This window comes from Megalobrama amblycephala, linkage group LG17, assembly GCF_018812025.1.
Source record: "Megalobrama amblycephala isolate DHTTF-2021 linkage group LG17, ASM1881202v1, whole genome shotgun sequence".
Lineage (NCBI taxonomy): Eukaryota > Metazoa > Chordata > Actinopteri > Cypriniformes > Xenocyprididae > Megalobrama > Megalobrama amblycephala.
Window position 1 is genome coordinate 47,490,077 of NC_063060.1, and position 16,569 is coordinate 47,506,645.

A 16,569-nucleotide genomic window follows, 5' to 3' on the forward strand; every position below is an offset into this window, starting at 1 on the left:
AAATTACATGTTTTTTTCTTCTCTTTTTTTGTATTAACTCAAAAATTAAAAACAAAAAAATAGTTCATCAGCAACAATTGTACACAAAACACTGCACTTACACTTTTAAATAAAAAGTAGAAAGATCAGACATAGCTTTATAAAATCTAAAATCAACCAAAATTCTTGCTTTAAGTAAAGACTTAAAGACAACAATAATATCATCATTACTTTTTTGTTCTATTTTGCTCTTCCTACTCATGTAGATTGCCAACTTAGCTTGCCCAAAGATAAAGTTCAATAATTGAAACTTAACACACTCTTTTTGTGCATATTTAAAACCAAAAATAAAAGTTTCAGGATAAAAACATACATTAAACTTATTACACAACTCTTTTACCATTACAAGCAAAGGTTTAAGTCTGAGGCATTGCATAAAAGCATGAAAAACAGTCTCTTTTTGAGAACAAAAAGGACAACCTGAGTTACTCTTAGAATCCAGAACTGAAACAAAAGAATTCACCGCAATAGCTCCATGAAGTATTCTCCACTGTAAACCTCCTGTTCTTTTTGATAATGGTGGCTTGTACAATACTCTCCATTCAGGTCTTACCTCATCACCTACTTTTAAAACAGAACGCCAAGGGGTATCAACTCTCTTATCAAGTGTCAATAAGAGCACACACATTTTATATAAATCTTTCCCCACACATGAAAAAAAAAAAATCAACAAATGAAAACTTTTTAAAATCAAAGAAACAACCTGTACACCCTTCAAAATTTAGTTGGATTAACAAACAAGGAAACGGATCTTTACTGTCAGGGACATTAGTCCCTACAAATAAATCCTCTAACATCATTTTTTTCTTCATCCGTAAAAACTTCTTTTAACTTAGTCAGATATCAGATATTAACTGACTGAACAGACCTTATTCCCAGTCTTTCACTAACAGCCTCCACATTCTCAAAGTGAGGCCCAGTTAGGCACATCAACTGATTTAAAACAAAAACTCCAGAGTCCTTTAATGTCTTACTGAATCCTGGTAAAAAAATGGACGTAGAAAGATCTAATCTAGCTTTAAAAAACAAAGGTTCATTCAGCAACCAAAAAATAGAATGGAAATTTTCAGTCCTTTCAATATGAAAAAAACTCCAACTCTTTAAAAGATGCTGATAAAAAGACGACAGCTTTGAAAAATCCATTAAAAAAAGTGACTTATCCATCCCCAGATTTCCAACAGTTCTCAGTAAAACACAGCTTATTGCCTTCCAACTAACATCCATGGGTCCATCAAGAAGTCTTTGCAAAAAATGTAGCCGAAAATCTGCAATCCTGCTCTGGAGATGGACCAGTCCTTGGCCCCCTTCTTCTTTGGGTAAAAATAAAATACTCTGTGGTGTCCAATGAAGTTTGTCCCAAAAAAAGTCCGCTTGAATCTCAGCCATCAATTTCACTGGAGGATCAATACAAACCAATCTGTGCCATAAAAGTGAAGCAACCAAATTATTTACAATAAGTGTTCTTCCCCTATAAGACAGGTTGGGCAGAATCCATTTCCATTTCTCATTCCAATTCCCTAATAAGAGAGCTTCACTTTTTTTCCAATTTACTTTTGCTGAAGACCATTTACCAAATTCCTCTATTAGTCTAGATAAAACATTTATATCACTTTGTTTATTAATAATTATTATAAGGTCATCAGCATAAGCTGATAAACAAAAATGAACATTACAATGTGGTACCTTAAAACCATCTAAGTTCTTCCTGATTGTTTGTAGAAGTGGTTCAATAGCAAGAGAATATAACATTCCTGATAGTGAACATCCTTGTCTAATACCCCTTCTGACCTTGAATGGAGCACATAAGCCACCATTAATCTTAATAACACTCTCAATGTCACTATAAAGAATTTTAATCATGTTTAAAAACTTTTCATTAAAACCAAAGGCTTCTAAAACATTCCACAAATAAACATGCTCGACCCGATCAAAAGCTTTCTCTTGGTCAAGAGATAACAAACCACAATTGATATTAAATATTTTGGAAACCTGCATAATGTCTCTAATTAAAGAAATATTGTCAAATATTGACCTGCCAGGTACGCAATAAGATTGATCCGGATGGATCACCTGTCCCATTACTTTAGTCAATCTATTAAGTTTAAGAAAATAATTTATAGTCACTGCACAGAAGTGATACCGGCCTCCAATTCTTAATCTCAGTTAGATCTCCTTTTTTGGGAAGAAGAATAACCACTGCCCTTCGGCAGCTCAACGCTGTCATTGAACACCTCCAGCAGGTCAACTCCTATTTCCGACCAGAACGCTTTCAGAAAATCCACTGGAAGCCCATCTACACCTGGAGCTTTTCAGACTCCATATCTTGGAGTGCCTCATACAGCTCTGCCAGAGTTAGGCCACATTCCACTTCTTCATTGGATTTTTCTGAGATCTTTGGTAGATCATCTATGAAAGGAGATTTTCCTTCATTGTTTGGCTCAAGTTCACTACTGTACAGAGACTGATAAAACCACATAGCTATATCACGAATCTGCCTGGGATTAGATAACAAAGTACCATCCTCAGAACGCAGAGCATGAATAAAACGTTTTTGCCCATTCTTCTTCTCATGACCAAAAAAAAAAATACTTGGAAGGTGCATCCATCTGATCAATATTTAAAAAATGACCACGAACTAATGCTCAACCACATTATCTATACTACGAGTTTCTTGTAGCAAGATTATGTCTATGTTCTTCTGTTCTATTTCTTCAAAAATCTGTGCTCTTTTTTTGGCATTGTTTGCGCCATTAACATTCATAGATGCAATGTGTACTTCACTCATAATAAAGAAAAAGAAAAAACACATAATAAAGAAAAAGAAAAAAGCACCTCAGGCTGCTTCACCCTCATTTCTTCATTATCCTGTTCAATTGTTCTGCTTTCATTCCTTTCCTCCATCTCAGCATTTTTATTTGGACAATTCCTAATTAAATGCCCTGCATTACCACATCCAAAGCACTTTATTTTTCCAGTGGTGACGAAAATAGCATAACTAAAGTCATCAATTCGAAAATTCAGTGTCAAATCCAAGTCAGCATCATCCGGAATAATCATGTACACGAACCGTCTAAAAGAAACAATATAGGCGACTCACTGCTTATGGGAATCTTTTTTATTGGGGACACCAACTTCCCATATCGTGTCAATAACAATTCCCCGTTCTACCAACTCATTTGCTTTGTCTACGCTGTCCAGGAAAACCACCGTTGCGTTGTTCATTCTAGAAGCGGACAAAACACTAGCATGTCCCACTACCTCTCCAACAGCCAAACAATATTCTTCTACACTCACCGTAGACGGCACCTTAATCGCATGACGTCTCATGAGTGAACTCAACCCCTGCGTTTGTTGGGCCGACATGCTTCCAGATGAAGGACAGCACGCGGCCCACAATCTAAACTAACAAAACTTACAACAAGTAATAAACGATCAAAGGGATACACAGAAAGAAGAAGAAAAAAGTTTCACTCACACCACTCTGCAGTCTGCACCACTCACGCCGCTCTGCACACTCTCGCCCAACAATCACACCGGAAGTGAGAGAGAGAGAGAGAGAGAAAATAAGAGAAGAAAAGAAAACTCTTTATTCTGTAAAGTCACATCATCTTCATAAGCAAATAAAACAGAGGAAGAAGATCATCATCTTTATTTCACCAGATCACAAAATACTAATGTGAAGAATTTTACACAAATATAATGTGAACTCAGAAAGAGAAAATGACTCAAATCCATGTTCAGGTCATGTGTGAGTTAAATGGCATGGCTGCCCACGTCCGCTCTGTGTATCTTCGACGACCGTTAGATTTGTGATTAAAGACAATGTTTGTCACGTTTTGAGTTTGTTTTTTGATTCTCTTTCTGTTCCATTCATGTCTGAGTTTCTTTGTATATCTTCTAGGTTGTTAATAGTTCAGTCATCCTCGTTCTCCACCTGTTTGTCTCCACAGTACCTTATTTGATTATAGTGTTCGGTTCAGGTGTGTCTAGATTGTTTCTTCCTTTGTTCTGATCAGTATTTCAGCCTTCAGTTTGTTTGGTCCCTGTCCTGCATTAATTCTGTTCATATGTGTTAAAGTGGTTATATATTCTCCTGTTTTGTGTTTTGAGTGATATTAAAAGTCTTTCTGAGGATCTCCTTCATCGTGTTCATCATTACTGCCACTAAAACCCTGATGGTGTTATTGTATTCTCCATCATGAGCTTCATTACAACTAGCCCTTCCTGACCATTTCTTACACTGTTTTTAGTCTGTTTTCACTTCTGTCTCGTTTCACAGCAAAGATTTGTCAGATTTCAGCATTTGAAACATTTTATAGCCACAAAGTTTAAAACTCTTCAAGGTTTAATGCTCTTTCTACTGATACACATACAAACCTGTTAACTAATACATTCATGAATCTTCTTCAGATGGAGATGCAGTGCTACAAATGATGTGACTTGTGTCCTGTTGACTTAAAATAAACTAAACAGAAAATACAGTATAATGATACTAACTGTAGTTTCTCCAGCTTGAATTGTGGGTTCATCAGTAGATCACTGAGGTTTTTCACTCCAGAGTTTCCTAGATTATTATTGTTCAGGTTCAGCTCTCTCAGGTGTGACGGGTTTGATTTCAGAGCTGATTTCAGAGCAGAACAACCTTCTTCTGTCATATAACAGCACCTTAACCTACATTAGAGAGAGAGAGAGAGAGAGAGAGAGAGAGAGATTGAGATTTTACACAAACTTTATTAAAACAGTTATAAAAATACAACAATCATCAAATAATTAAAATCACATTAAATCAACACACTCTTGAAAATTAAATTATTCTCTACAACAGAGCAGAGCACATCTTTATAACACCATATATTGGAAAACTTTTCCAAATCATTCATCAAACTGTAGTAATTAAAATCTATTTTTAAGCGAGCCTTCAACATTTTGACAAAAACAAAAACAGTCTTATTTCGTCTACTCATATATACAGCCATCTTTGCTCTTCCCAAAATAAAATTAAAGAGTTGACACTGCTCCCTCTTTTTTTGGGAATACCTATAACCCAAAATAAACAATTGTCTAGAAAAAGCTAGACCAAACAATTTAAAAAGATCTCCCAACATAGAAAACAGTGGCAAGAGACGACAACAATCCATAAAACAGCGAAAAACTGTCTCACGAAGAGTACAAAAAGAACAGTCATGATTAATATCAGAGTTCAAAACAGAAATAAAAGCATTAACAGCCACGGCTGTATGTAAAACCCTCCATTGCAAATCAGCAACTTTCTTCAACAATGGTGGTTTGTACAACGCCCTCCATTCAGGTCCAACACCATCATTCAAACCTAAGTGAGCTCTCCATGGAGTGTCAATTTTACCATTTAATTTATCTTTATTCAAAATTTTAACAATCAATCTGTATAATAATTTCTTATCAGCATCATGCACAGATACACAAGAATTATTAGTTTCTAAAAAAAAACCTGTACAGTCCTTGAAAATCTGGGAGAACCTTCAGCACAAGGAAAAATATCATCAACACTTGGTTGGAACAGAATCCATCACAATAGGATTGCAACAATGTAAGTTCAGAATCTGTTAAAACTTCTTTCCATTTTTTAAGCAACAAGGAAATTATACGAACAGAGTGAACCTTTAAATGAGAGGCAAGGAGAAGAGCATTGTCCATGTTTGCACCTGTAAACTTAATTACATGTCCCAAAGTCACTACATTAGTCGTACAGAACCGTCTGAGAAAACTGGGACTTATTTGCCAGGTTGCACTCAACCGTGTTCCATACACGACTGGCTCTTGAAGAAGCCAATACAAGTGAACTATGATGTTCTGCCCTCTCCACTTTAAACAAATTCCAGACTTTGAACAGTCCACGATAAAAACTTGGTAGTCCACTAGTGTTTGAGTTGTTTTAAATCCATCAGAAACAATGTTCTGTCCAGACCAAGACCACCTAATCGGTTAAAAATGGTACAAGCCAGTGGTCTCCACACCAAGTCTGTTGGACCACACAGAAACCTCTGCACAAACTGGAAACGAAAAGTTGCCCCTCTACTGTTCAGAATGGATTAAGCCTTGTCCTCCTTCATCTTCTTGGTAAAAATAATACACTTTGGGGAATCCAATGTAAGCGGTCCCAAAAGAAATCAACAGTAAGTGCCTGAATCTTTGACAGCAAATCTGAAGGAGGATCAACACATAAAAGGCGATGCCATAAAGTGGATAAAATAAGATTGTTAATAACAAGAACTCTGCCTCTATAAGACATTTTTGGTAGAATCCACTTCCATTTAGCAATACAACCTTTAATTTTCTCAAGAACATTATCCCAGTTTTTAAGGACAAAAGGTTCATCACCCAAAAACACACCTAAGGTATTTTAAACCTCCATCTGTCTTCCAATTCAATCCTACAGGCAATTTAAAATCTTTTTCAAACATTCCCCCTATACTGAGAGCTTCACTTTTACTCCAGTTTACTCTGGCTGAAGAAATTATACCATACTGAGCTATAACATTTGTTAACATGTCAATATCTTGCTGATTATCAACTATCAAAACTAAGTCATCTGCATACGCAGACAACTTTAAAGGTACATTGCACCCTGGTAAAATCACACCTTGTAAAACAGTTCTAAGTTTATGCAATAAAGGTTCAAAAGCCAGAGAATATAACATTCCAGACAGGGCACAGCCCTGTCTAATTCCACGTTGGACCTGAAAAGGAGCGCTCAAAACACCATTGATTTTCAAAACACTCTGAACATCACAATACAAAGTCTTGATTTTATTGATAAAACCAGGAGTAAAACCAAAAGCAATCATTGTTTGCCATAAATATTTATGTTCAACACGATCAAACGCTTTTTCCTGATCAATAGAAACAATTCCCATTTTGAGACCAAAAAGCTTAGAGATTTCTAACAAGTCTCGAATGAGAACAATATTATCAGAAATCAGCCTACCAGGAACACAATAGGTCTGATCAGGATAAATAACTTGTTCCATCACTTTACTAAGTCTACTTGCCAATACTTTGGAAAGGAGCTTATAGTCAGTACAAAGCAGGGACACGGGTCTCCAGTTTTTTATGAGCTGCAGGTCACCTTTTTAGGCAGAAGGGTAAGAACTGCCCTTCTGCAACTTAAAGGCAAACGTTCACTGGTTATGCTATCATTCAGCACTGCCAAAAGATCTTCTCCAATTACAGACCAAAAAAAATTTGTAAAAATCAGCAGGCAGGCCATCTAACCCAGGAGATTTTCTGCTCTGCATGCTTTGCAAAGCTGCATACAGTTCACCCAGGGAAATATCTGCTTCCAACACTGCATTACTCTCTTGTTTAACCTGGGGAAGACCAGTATAAAAACTTTGGGCTATTACCTGCTCTTCTTGGTGCTCACATTTATACAAATTACTGTAAAAGTTAACAGCATGTTTACGAATATCAGCATGATCAGACAACACATGTCCCGAGTCAGACTTTATACTATGAATCAATCTTTTTTGACCATTTTTTCGCTCCAATCCAAAAAAAAAAAAGTGTGATGGAACATCCATTTCCACTACATTTTTAAAACGGGACCTAATCAGAGCCCCTTGTGCTGAAACCCCAAGCAAATTAGTCAACAGATTTTTTAACTTCAAGAGCTTCCAAATAGCGTTGATCTTTTGTAGCTTCAGCTAAACCCTGGAGTTCTTCCACTTCAGACTCCAAGCCTTTTACAGACTTCATCAAAACTTTGGTAACATTACAATGATATTGTTGACACAACTGCTTTACTTTAACTTTTCCGAAGTCCCACCACTGTTGTAAGGACATAAAATCATTTTTTGTATTTTGATGATTTTTCCAAAAAGATACAAAAATGTCTTTAAAATTTTTATCTTCTAGTAAAGCTGTATTAAAGTGCCAATAGGCACTACTAGGCTTTACACATTTCAAAAAGACACAAATCACAACAAGTGAGTGATCAGAAAACCCAACAGGGCTAATAAAGCACAATAAAAACAACATTAAAATGATATTTAAAACAATAAAAACGATCAAGTCTGGCCATGGACAATAAATTATCTTTACAATGAGTCCAGGTATATTGACTCTGATTACCATGTAACCCTCTCCACACATCAAATAACTCATGAGTCTCTAATAATTGAATCAGACGAGTGCGAGAGGCAGGATGAGGCTCTACATGATTTCTATCAAGTCTATTTTCAGTGCAATTCCAGTCTCCACCTATAAATACAAATTCTTTATCATTACAATCTCTAATAACATCATTCACAGCCTCCAAAAAAGTCAATCTCTCTAAACCAACAGCTGGAGCATATACAGTGATAAACACAAATTGCACATTTTCATATATTACTCTAACTTTTAACAATCGATCTTTAATAACTTCTTCACATTCAACAGATTGAGGATTGAAACTTTTAGAAAAAAGAACACCCACTCCACAACTATTACTTGTTTTGTGACTTAAAGAAACATCACCCTCCCATTCTCTCTTCCAGTCAACTTCGTTATCAGCAGTACTATGAGTCTCTTGTACAAAGATAACGTCCAATTTTTTAAGGGAGCACAGTCTAAAAAATGAAGCTCTTTTTCTTTCATCTCTGGCTCCATTTAAGTTTAGACTGCCTATTTTTAACTCACTCATAAAACAAAAGAAAACAAAAGAAAAACAGAAGAAAAACAAATTAGAAGATTTACTAAACATATTCACCATCTTCTAATTGTCTTTTGGCTTTCAAAACAAGTTTTTTTAAACGATAAATCTCTTGTTCAGTGAAAGCTTTCTCTCCTGCGCTTTCAGAACTTTTTTGAAAAGTCTTAACTGAATCAATGAAAAGTTGTAAACCAGGAAACACTTTCTCAATTTTCACATTCCTGGCTCCTTTAGTACTCTTAAGAAACTTCTTGATACTCAACATAGAGTAGCCACTATTTTTCAGGGGCAAGGACTGTGAAGAAGCTAAAGAGTCAACATCAGAGTCCACCTCAACATCACTGTCAAAAGTCTGAGAAAAATCACGCAGAGGAACATTTTTCATTTTATCAGGAACTTGATAAACATCTCTAATTTTTCTTTTCCTATCATTAGAGTTGTCATCCACAACCATCTCACTTTCTTCATCCAAAGAACCTCCTACTTCCTCCACTTCCTTCTGCAAACTACTACTGGCCTCTTCTTCAAAATCAATATCACAGTGTTGACTGTTCTCAACAGAGCAGAGTTCTTTCGAACAACTGAATCTGGCCTTTGAACTCTGTGTGATTGTTTCGGTTTTAATCTGTCTGATTCATTCTGTTTTTGTCCTTGAGATTCATTTAATCCATTTTGCTTTTGCCTCTGAGATTCATTTAGTTAAACTGTTTTTGTTCATTTAGTTAGTTAAACTGTTTTTGTTCTTGTGACTCATTTAATTCAAACTGATTTTGTCCCTGAGAATCATTTAGTTCATTCAGCTTTTGTCTTTGAGATTTATTTGAATCATCCAATTCATGTCCCCGAGTTTCATTTGATTCACTCTGTTTTTGACCCTGAGATTCATTTAATTCATTTTGTTTTTGCTCTTGAGATTTGACTGTTTTGTCCGATTTCTGTCCCTGAGGTTCATTTGATCCATTTTTCTTTTGTTTCTGAGATTTATTTGACTCACCCTGTTCTACAGTTTCAATATTAATCTCAGCAACAGTTTTTTATGGGCAAGAACGAATGAGATGGCCCTCCACTCCACATCCAAAACATTTCATTTTTTCTGAGGTTACATAAACGTTGTAGTCATAATCATCCACTCTGAATTTAAACACTAAGTTTAATTCTTCATTGTTGTTTTTTAAGATCATAAAGACTTGCCTTCTAAAAGAAACAACATGTCTCAATTGTGGAGATTTACAGCCGAGAGAAATCGATCTAATCGGCGACATTAGCTGTCCATGTCATGAAAGTTCTCTTTCTAACATCTCATTACTAATGAACAGAGGGACTTGCGACAAAATTATCTTTTTTGCTGGATTAAGAAGCGGCACCGCTTGAACAAGGACATCTTTAATTATTACGCCTTGTTCAACAATTGTTGCAACTTTATCAAAACTATCCACAAAAATCACAACACCATTGTTCATTCTAGACGTGGATTTAACGCTGTCGTAACCAACAATCCCTCCGACTGCCAAAGCGCAATCTTCTACAGAACAATCTATAGTTGGACAAAGTTTAAAAGCATGTCGGCGTGTGAGCATTTCCAGACCCACACTGCCAACTCCGCGAACCGGCATGATTCCCGGTTACACGGGCTGTCACTACCACCAAAACACTAAACCACTTAAACTATACCACTAACAATAAACAAAACTCTTAAATAAACCTAAAAAAACATAAGAAACAAGAGAGAGAAAAAGAGAGGAAAAGAGAGGAAAAACAGTCACGCAAAACCACGTCTCGCATCCACTCACTCAACTTCCGCTCAGAGAGAGAGAGAGAGAGAGAGAGAGAGCAGAAAATAAGACAAAAGAAAAGGAAACTCTTTATTCTGTAAAGTCACACCATCTTCATAAGCAAATGAAACAGAGGAAGAAGATCATCATCTTTATTTCACCAGATCACAAAATACTAAAGGTGTAAATTTTGCACAATTATAATGTGAACTCAGACTCATTGTGCCTCAGGTGAGCGAGGATTTAATAAAATAAAGATATTAAAAAAAACAAGTACAATGCATTAGAGTGTCACAAAAACGAGTGTAGCTTATTCTACTTGTGCAGTTTTTTTTCTTTTACTAATCAGTTAATTAAGTGAAATAGCCTATATTTCATGTAGTCTGATTTAGTTATTTTATTCCTTTTATATAGGCTAGTTAATTTGTTCTGTTTTTTGTGATGATGTGTGAATCCTCATGTTCTGCTGCTTATGCTACTATTTGTGAATGTAAAGATAAACTCCTGGGGAAAACCATAGACTGTAAAAAAAATATGGATGTAGTGTCTGTGACGTCTGAAGAGCAGTTTTGAAGCGAAAACGAGGCCGCTGCCATCTTAGCAGCGCGTCACCGCACGTCAGTCCCAGATTACTGAAAATGGGCAAAGAGGCGAGGCCTAGTTGGAGCCCATGATGTGATTGGTTGCTGAAACCACGCCTGCCTAGCTCGACGTGACCATGTTAGCAGGCAAATGAGCTATCTAAAATATTAATAAAGATAACAAGTTATATAATTAGAAAGTTATAAAGGTTTCCTGTCAATCCACGGTGTTTTTTTAAGATATAGATGCTCCAACACCAGTAATTAATTTGTGTGGGGTGTGCAAATAACAACACGAAAAATCAAACGGACTTCATATCTTTATAATGAAATAGAGATCGCGAGATAAATCCAGTCCGTGGCACTTGGGTAAAATGTCCATACTCTTTGTCCACTAAAGTGTTAAATCCATGAAATATTGATATATTATCCATTGTTTGCATCACATTTCTTCAGAATGATCTGCTCTCCATCATCGTTCTTCAAGAAATTATGCAATCTGATCAACGTTTTTGATGTAAAACTGTATCGTATCTATATATCTGTATATTTCTCAAATGTTCTCTCAAACAAATGAGCATGTGTGCAAAGTATAATTTTTAAAAATAGTGCAGCAGTTTTAGTTATAATATCCAAGCAGTGCTGTGGGAGTTTTATTGCTGCTATTGTCATTGTAGTAAATCTCAAGACGATCCAACAGCGTGTGTTCTGTTTATCTTCCGCATGCGAGCACATGTACACAGACACACATCAGTCTCGGCTATTAATGCAGCAAGCCATATTTTATAATTGTATAAAATAATCGAGAAAAAAGCACAAATACGGCTGAGATGCCAAATTCAGCGGCTGAAATTAGCTGCTGAGGAAACATGACGGCTCACAGACAGCAGCGGCATACCTGTCACTCAAGTGACCACGCCCTTAATTATGCAGAACTTTAAGGCTTAATATAATTTATATTATTAATTTCACCCCCCTCAGAGTTGTCATGAAGGGCAAAATACACCAATTAATTGCAATCAATAAATCAGTTTATTGGCAAATTAGGTAAGTGTGATAACTGCATTACAATATAAATACAACATTAAAAAAGGCAACGTGATCGGCTCCAAATGCATTTTCAAATCCACATTGAATTTTGCTACATTCATTGCGGGACATTTAATGAAAATGCAATCGCAAGTGTCTTTACTGTGAGTGCAAATGCAATTAAGAAAAAATAACATTTAAATGGTCATTTTGCTACAATTTTTCAAACTTTTCAAACTTTTAAATTTTAAAACGTTAAACATATATAACCATTTCTGTAATACATTTTAATTTTAATTTTGCAACTTATAAAGCGTTAAAATATATGTTTAAATTATATATTAAAACTATGTTAGGAAATAGCAAATGTAAATTATATTGTTAAATATGAATTATCATTTTGCTCCAAACATTGCTCATATGATATGGAAAATGTAAATTCAAATACAGAAATGCATTGCCATTTTACATATTGCATTGCCATTTTGCATATTACATTTCAAATTGAAATTTGCTACACATATGCTTCCATACAAAATCTTTATTAATATTATCCTTTTTATTCAGGCAAGGAAGCCATTCTTGTACAACCCTGTCACGGATAATATGTATGCCATTGGAGGAGTAAAACAAGAAATAGATTTTTAAAATCTAATGTTTTTTTCTAATAGTAAAATGTCCCTTTTTTGGAAACCATCAATAGAAAGTCTGTAATTTAATTTTTGTTTTTTATTCTTAGATTTTTAATATTGAAATATGAATTTGACGTTTCAATGGCCTCATTGTTTGTACTGAAAAAATGAATTCACTTAAAAAATACAAATAAAGTCACGTTTATCTGATTAGTCCACACAACAAGAACATCATTCAACATTAATTTATGTAATATTTCATTTTCTTTCCATAAAATTTTAACAAAATGTCCCTGTGACAGGGTGGTAAATGTGACGGGTGGTTCACTGTGACAGGGTGGTATGGACAAATTGTTTTTCTATATGATCTGCTGGTTTTAAACTTTAAAAACTGGGGGAGGGGAGACATTCAAATCGTGAGTGTGTGAGTGAGTGAATGAATCAAACAGTGTTGCCAAGTCTGTGGTTTTCCTGTGGAATTGGGCTACTTTCTCACTGTTGCTGCGGGTTGTTTTTTGTCTGCGAACCCAAATAACATGAGATTTAGCCTTTGGAATGCACATTTTATCAAGGTTTTACCCCCCAAAATGTGATTTTTATTGGGGGACATTTTGGGATGAAATTGGTATGTGACAGGGTGGTAAATTTCATCCCAAAATGTCCGCAAATCTTCCATGTGGTCAGTTTTCTCACCTAGCATACATGCATTCAATTTGAAATATAATTTTATTTGTATTAATAATCACTTCAGCTTTGTGATATAATTTGAAGGAACAGTGCATTATTTATAGATAAAAGAAGTTAGTGTGATGGGGAAGTCAAAGTGTAGTAAGTCAAAGACACACATATAATCCTGAAAATAGTATATGCGTAAAAAAATATAACTTATTTGGTGATATTTTAGATGCAAATGTCATGTTAATTAAAGGGGTGGTTCAGTCTTTTTTCTAGGCTTGATTGTGTTTTTGGGGCACAGTTTAACATGTCTTAATGCTTAGTTTTTTTTTTTTTTTAAAAAGCCGTATTTTTCATATATTTTACCTTTATTCTACACCTCTGTTTCCACTGTCATTCGAACAGCTCGTTTGACTTCCTGCTTCTATGAAGCCGCTCCCTCCAAAATACACAATGTGCTCAGATTGGTTAGCTGGCCCAGTGTATCGTGATTCACTGAAGCGCCCAGAAACGCCACGCCCCTTACCATTTTAGTTGTTACCAATTACGTGGGCTTCGGTGAAAATGTAAATAATGGCGTCTATATTGCTGTATCAAATTGAGCCAAATCAGACCCAGACGAAGAGGGTCAAGCTCTCTGCAATCGTGGCTTTTAAAAGGACGTTTATGAATGGTATTTCATTTAGTATTTGTGTTAAAGTGTTTAGATGCTGTCACTGCTGTTTGTTAGCTTTCAATATACAGTTTTATCCTGATTAAAGCTTTACTGTAGCCAAATACATGACTGAGTAGTAGCATTTTTGTAAAGGTGGTGTTTAATTTATAGCACGAACAACTGTTTGTCTATGAACATAGAAGTTTGTTGGCATTTGTTGAAGTATACACTAGAATTTAGCTAACTGGCTAGCGAAGCAAAAACGAGTTGCTCTTTGTATATGTCCTTGATGCAACCAAAAAATAGCACCAGAACTATAAGCTTAAAAGACATGTACAAACAATAAAACGTACTTACAGTTTGAAGCCAATAAACAGCAGCTTCTGCTTTTAAAGTGGGAACTGCTTCATCTTTCAGTAAAAGCCTTGCAAATCCAGCATTGAACTCGTGTAGATTCTGGAAGCTGTCTTCAGCGCCGCATCCAGTGTAGACAATATCACAGATTATAATGGGTTCTATTATCTTTTGACGCGTCACTCCACTCGTGTCCGGCATACACAACTCTTCCGCTTCCACATGCTGCAACATGGCCTCGCCCACTTTGTTGCGTGTGGCTGGGGGCATGTTTTGCAGGGTTTATGATGTCACCAACCCGTTGTAGTCCAAACCGGTTGTTTTTGTAGGCATTAAACTGCCATAACTTTAAAAGACAATATCTCCGTTTGCATTGAACTTTCAGCACTATAACTTTGCAGATACTGTTTATGCTCAAGCAGCAACATTACACACTAACTAAAGTTAAAAAAGTAAAATCGCATTGAACCACCCCTTTAACACGTACATGTGAAATTGGCTATGTAATAATGAAAAATGGTTTAAAATAGTATGTTAATCTTCAAAAAAAAGCATTTGATCATGTATTATGTTAAAAAGAACACTTGAATTAATAATTTTAAGCTTTGGAAACTACGGGACACACTACGGATATTTTTTCTGCCCTATGCATCTGATCAAACATTGCGTATATATATATATATATATATATTAGAAAATATGGTCCTTGGAAAAGGCTAACTGGCTTTAGCCACGTTCACACAGCAGCAGAATACAGTTGTCAGTCCTGTATTTAAATCCTTAATACAGTTATGTTCACACACAGTACATTATTTACGTGAGTGACAACCACATTTTATAACCAAACTCACATCCGTAAATTTTCAGGACTCAAAATCACATTCTCAGAATATCTGCGCTGTGTGAACAGAAACGCACTGGACAACTAGTTATCTGTCACATCATACAGTGCGAGAGAGCCAGTGTTTTGTGTGTGTTCTCGCGGTTCAATTAGTCTCTATTGTCATGTCAAAAGTGATAATACTTTTTAGTTTTATGGATGTTGCCATCTTTAATATTACGTCGGTCACTGTCGTTATGGTTACTAGTAAGAGAATACAGGCTTGACACTCATTGCATGTTCACACAGTGTTACAAACACTACTGTACATTTCAAGACTCACACCTGTAAGTAAATGCGGTTGTCAATCCCAAAAACTGACAGTGTCAACGTGGCTGTAAAGTGCTTTGAGTGTACAGCAGTAAAGCACTATATAAATGCCTGGGTCATTCATTCATTCATTCATTCATTAGCGATAGTGATAACATTAAAAATTACCATTTATCAGCTGATAATCCTGACATATCCTGCATCCCTAAAACTAATGCTTAGTGTCGATTCAATATTACTCTCAAAGAAAAAAATATACAACAAATACAATAAAATAGCACAATGACAAACTATTAAACATATAACATTTATCAACAAAACAAATAGGACTGATGACACGGTATACCCACATAAAAGAGATAAATGAAAGTTATTTGGATTTTCTCCTTAATTTAAAAACAACAATAGTACAAAGGCAAACTCATTTATAGTAAACAAAGACATGGAACTGTTATTATCAAAAGTTCCCTTTGCTTTTGTCTCCAGCATCATCCTGTCAGTCATCACGTCTCACTCTCATCATGTGACTCCTGTGGCTCAACTTACCTCAGTATCTCCAGTTTACACTTTATATTCTTCAGTCCACCACAGAGCAGCTTCACTCCTGAATCATGCAGCTTATTATTGTTCATGTTCAGCTCTTTCAGATTGGTATCTGATCCAAGGACTGCAGCCAGAGCTGGACAGCTTTTGTATGTTAAGTTACAATCATTTAACCTGCAAGGGAAATAAGTCACAACACAGAATTAGATGGAACACATACTATACATCTTTCTACATACAAATATGAAATATATATTTCCTTTTTTTATTACATAAACAGTTTATTTAGTTTTTACTGATTATTCATAGTGGTCAACCGATGGCAGATGTCGATGTCTTAGAGATCAGAGTGGCCAATGGGTTAACTTTTCATTAATTTAAAGATAGTAAAAACACATCCATAACAATGGCTGGAATTAAATTGATACTTATTTTATTTAATATTTTAATAAATCATTTCAAAATTAT

At 35.5% G+C, this 16,569-nt stretch overlaps 1 protein-coding gene across 3 annotated transcripts in view; it reads right to left on the bottom strand.

Annotated features, from left to right (window-relative positions):
• The window catches only part of LOC125250797 (NACHT, LRR and PYD domains-containing protein 4-like), a 43,278-nt gene that overhangs the window by 19,175 nt on the left and 7,534 nt on the right, over nucleotides 1-16,569 (bottom strand). For all 3 annotated transcript variants that reach the window (XM_048163570.1, XM_048163569.1, XM_048163571.1), the window contains 2 exons: nucleotides 16,105-16,275; nucleotides 4,537-4,710 (listed from right to left, as the gene is read on the bottom strand). In XM_048163570.1, the coding sequence (XP_048019527.1) occupies nucleotides 4,537-4,710; nucleotides 16,105-16,275 (345 nt within the window). The remainder of the gene's footprint in view (nucleotides 1-4,536; nucleotides 4,711-16,104; nucleotides 16,276-16,569) is intronic.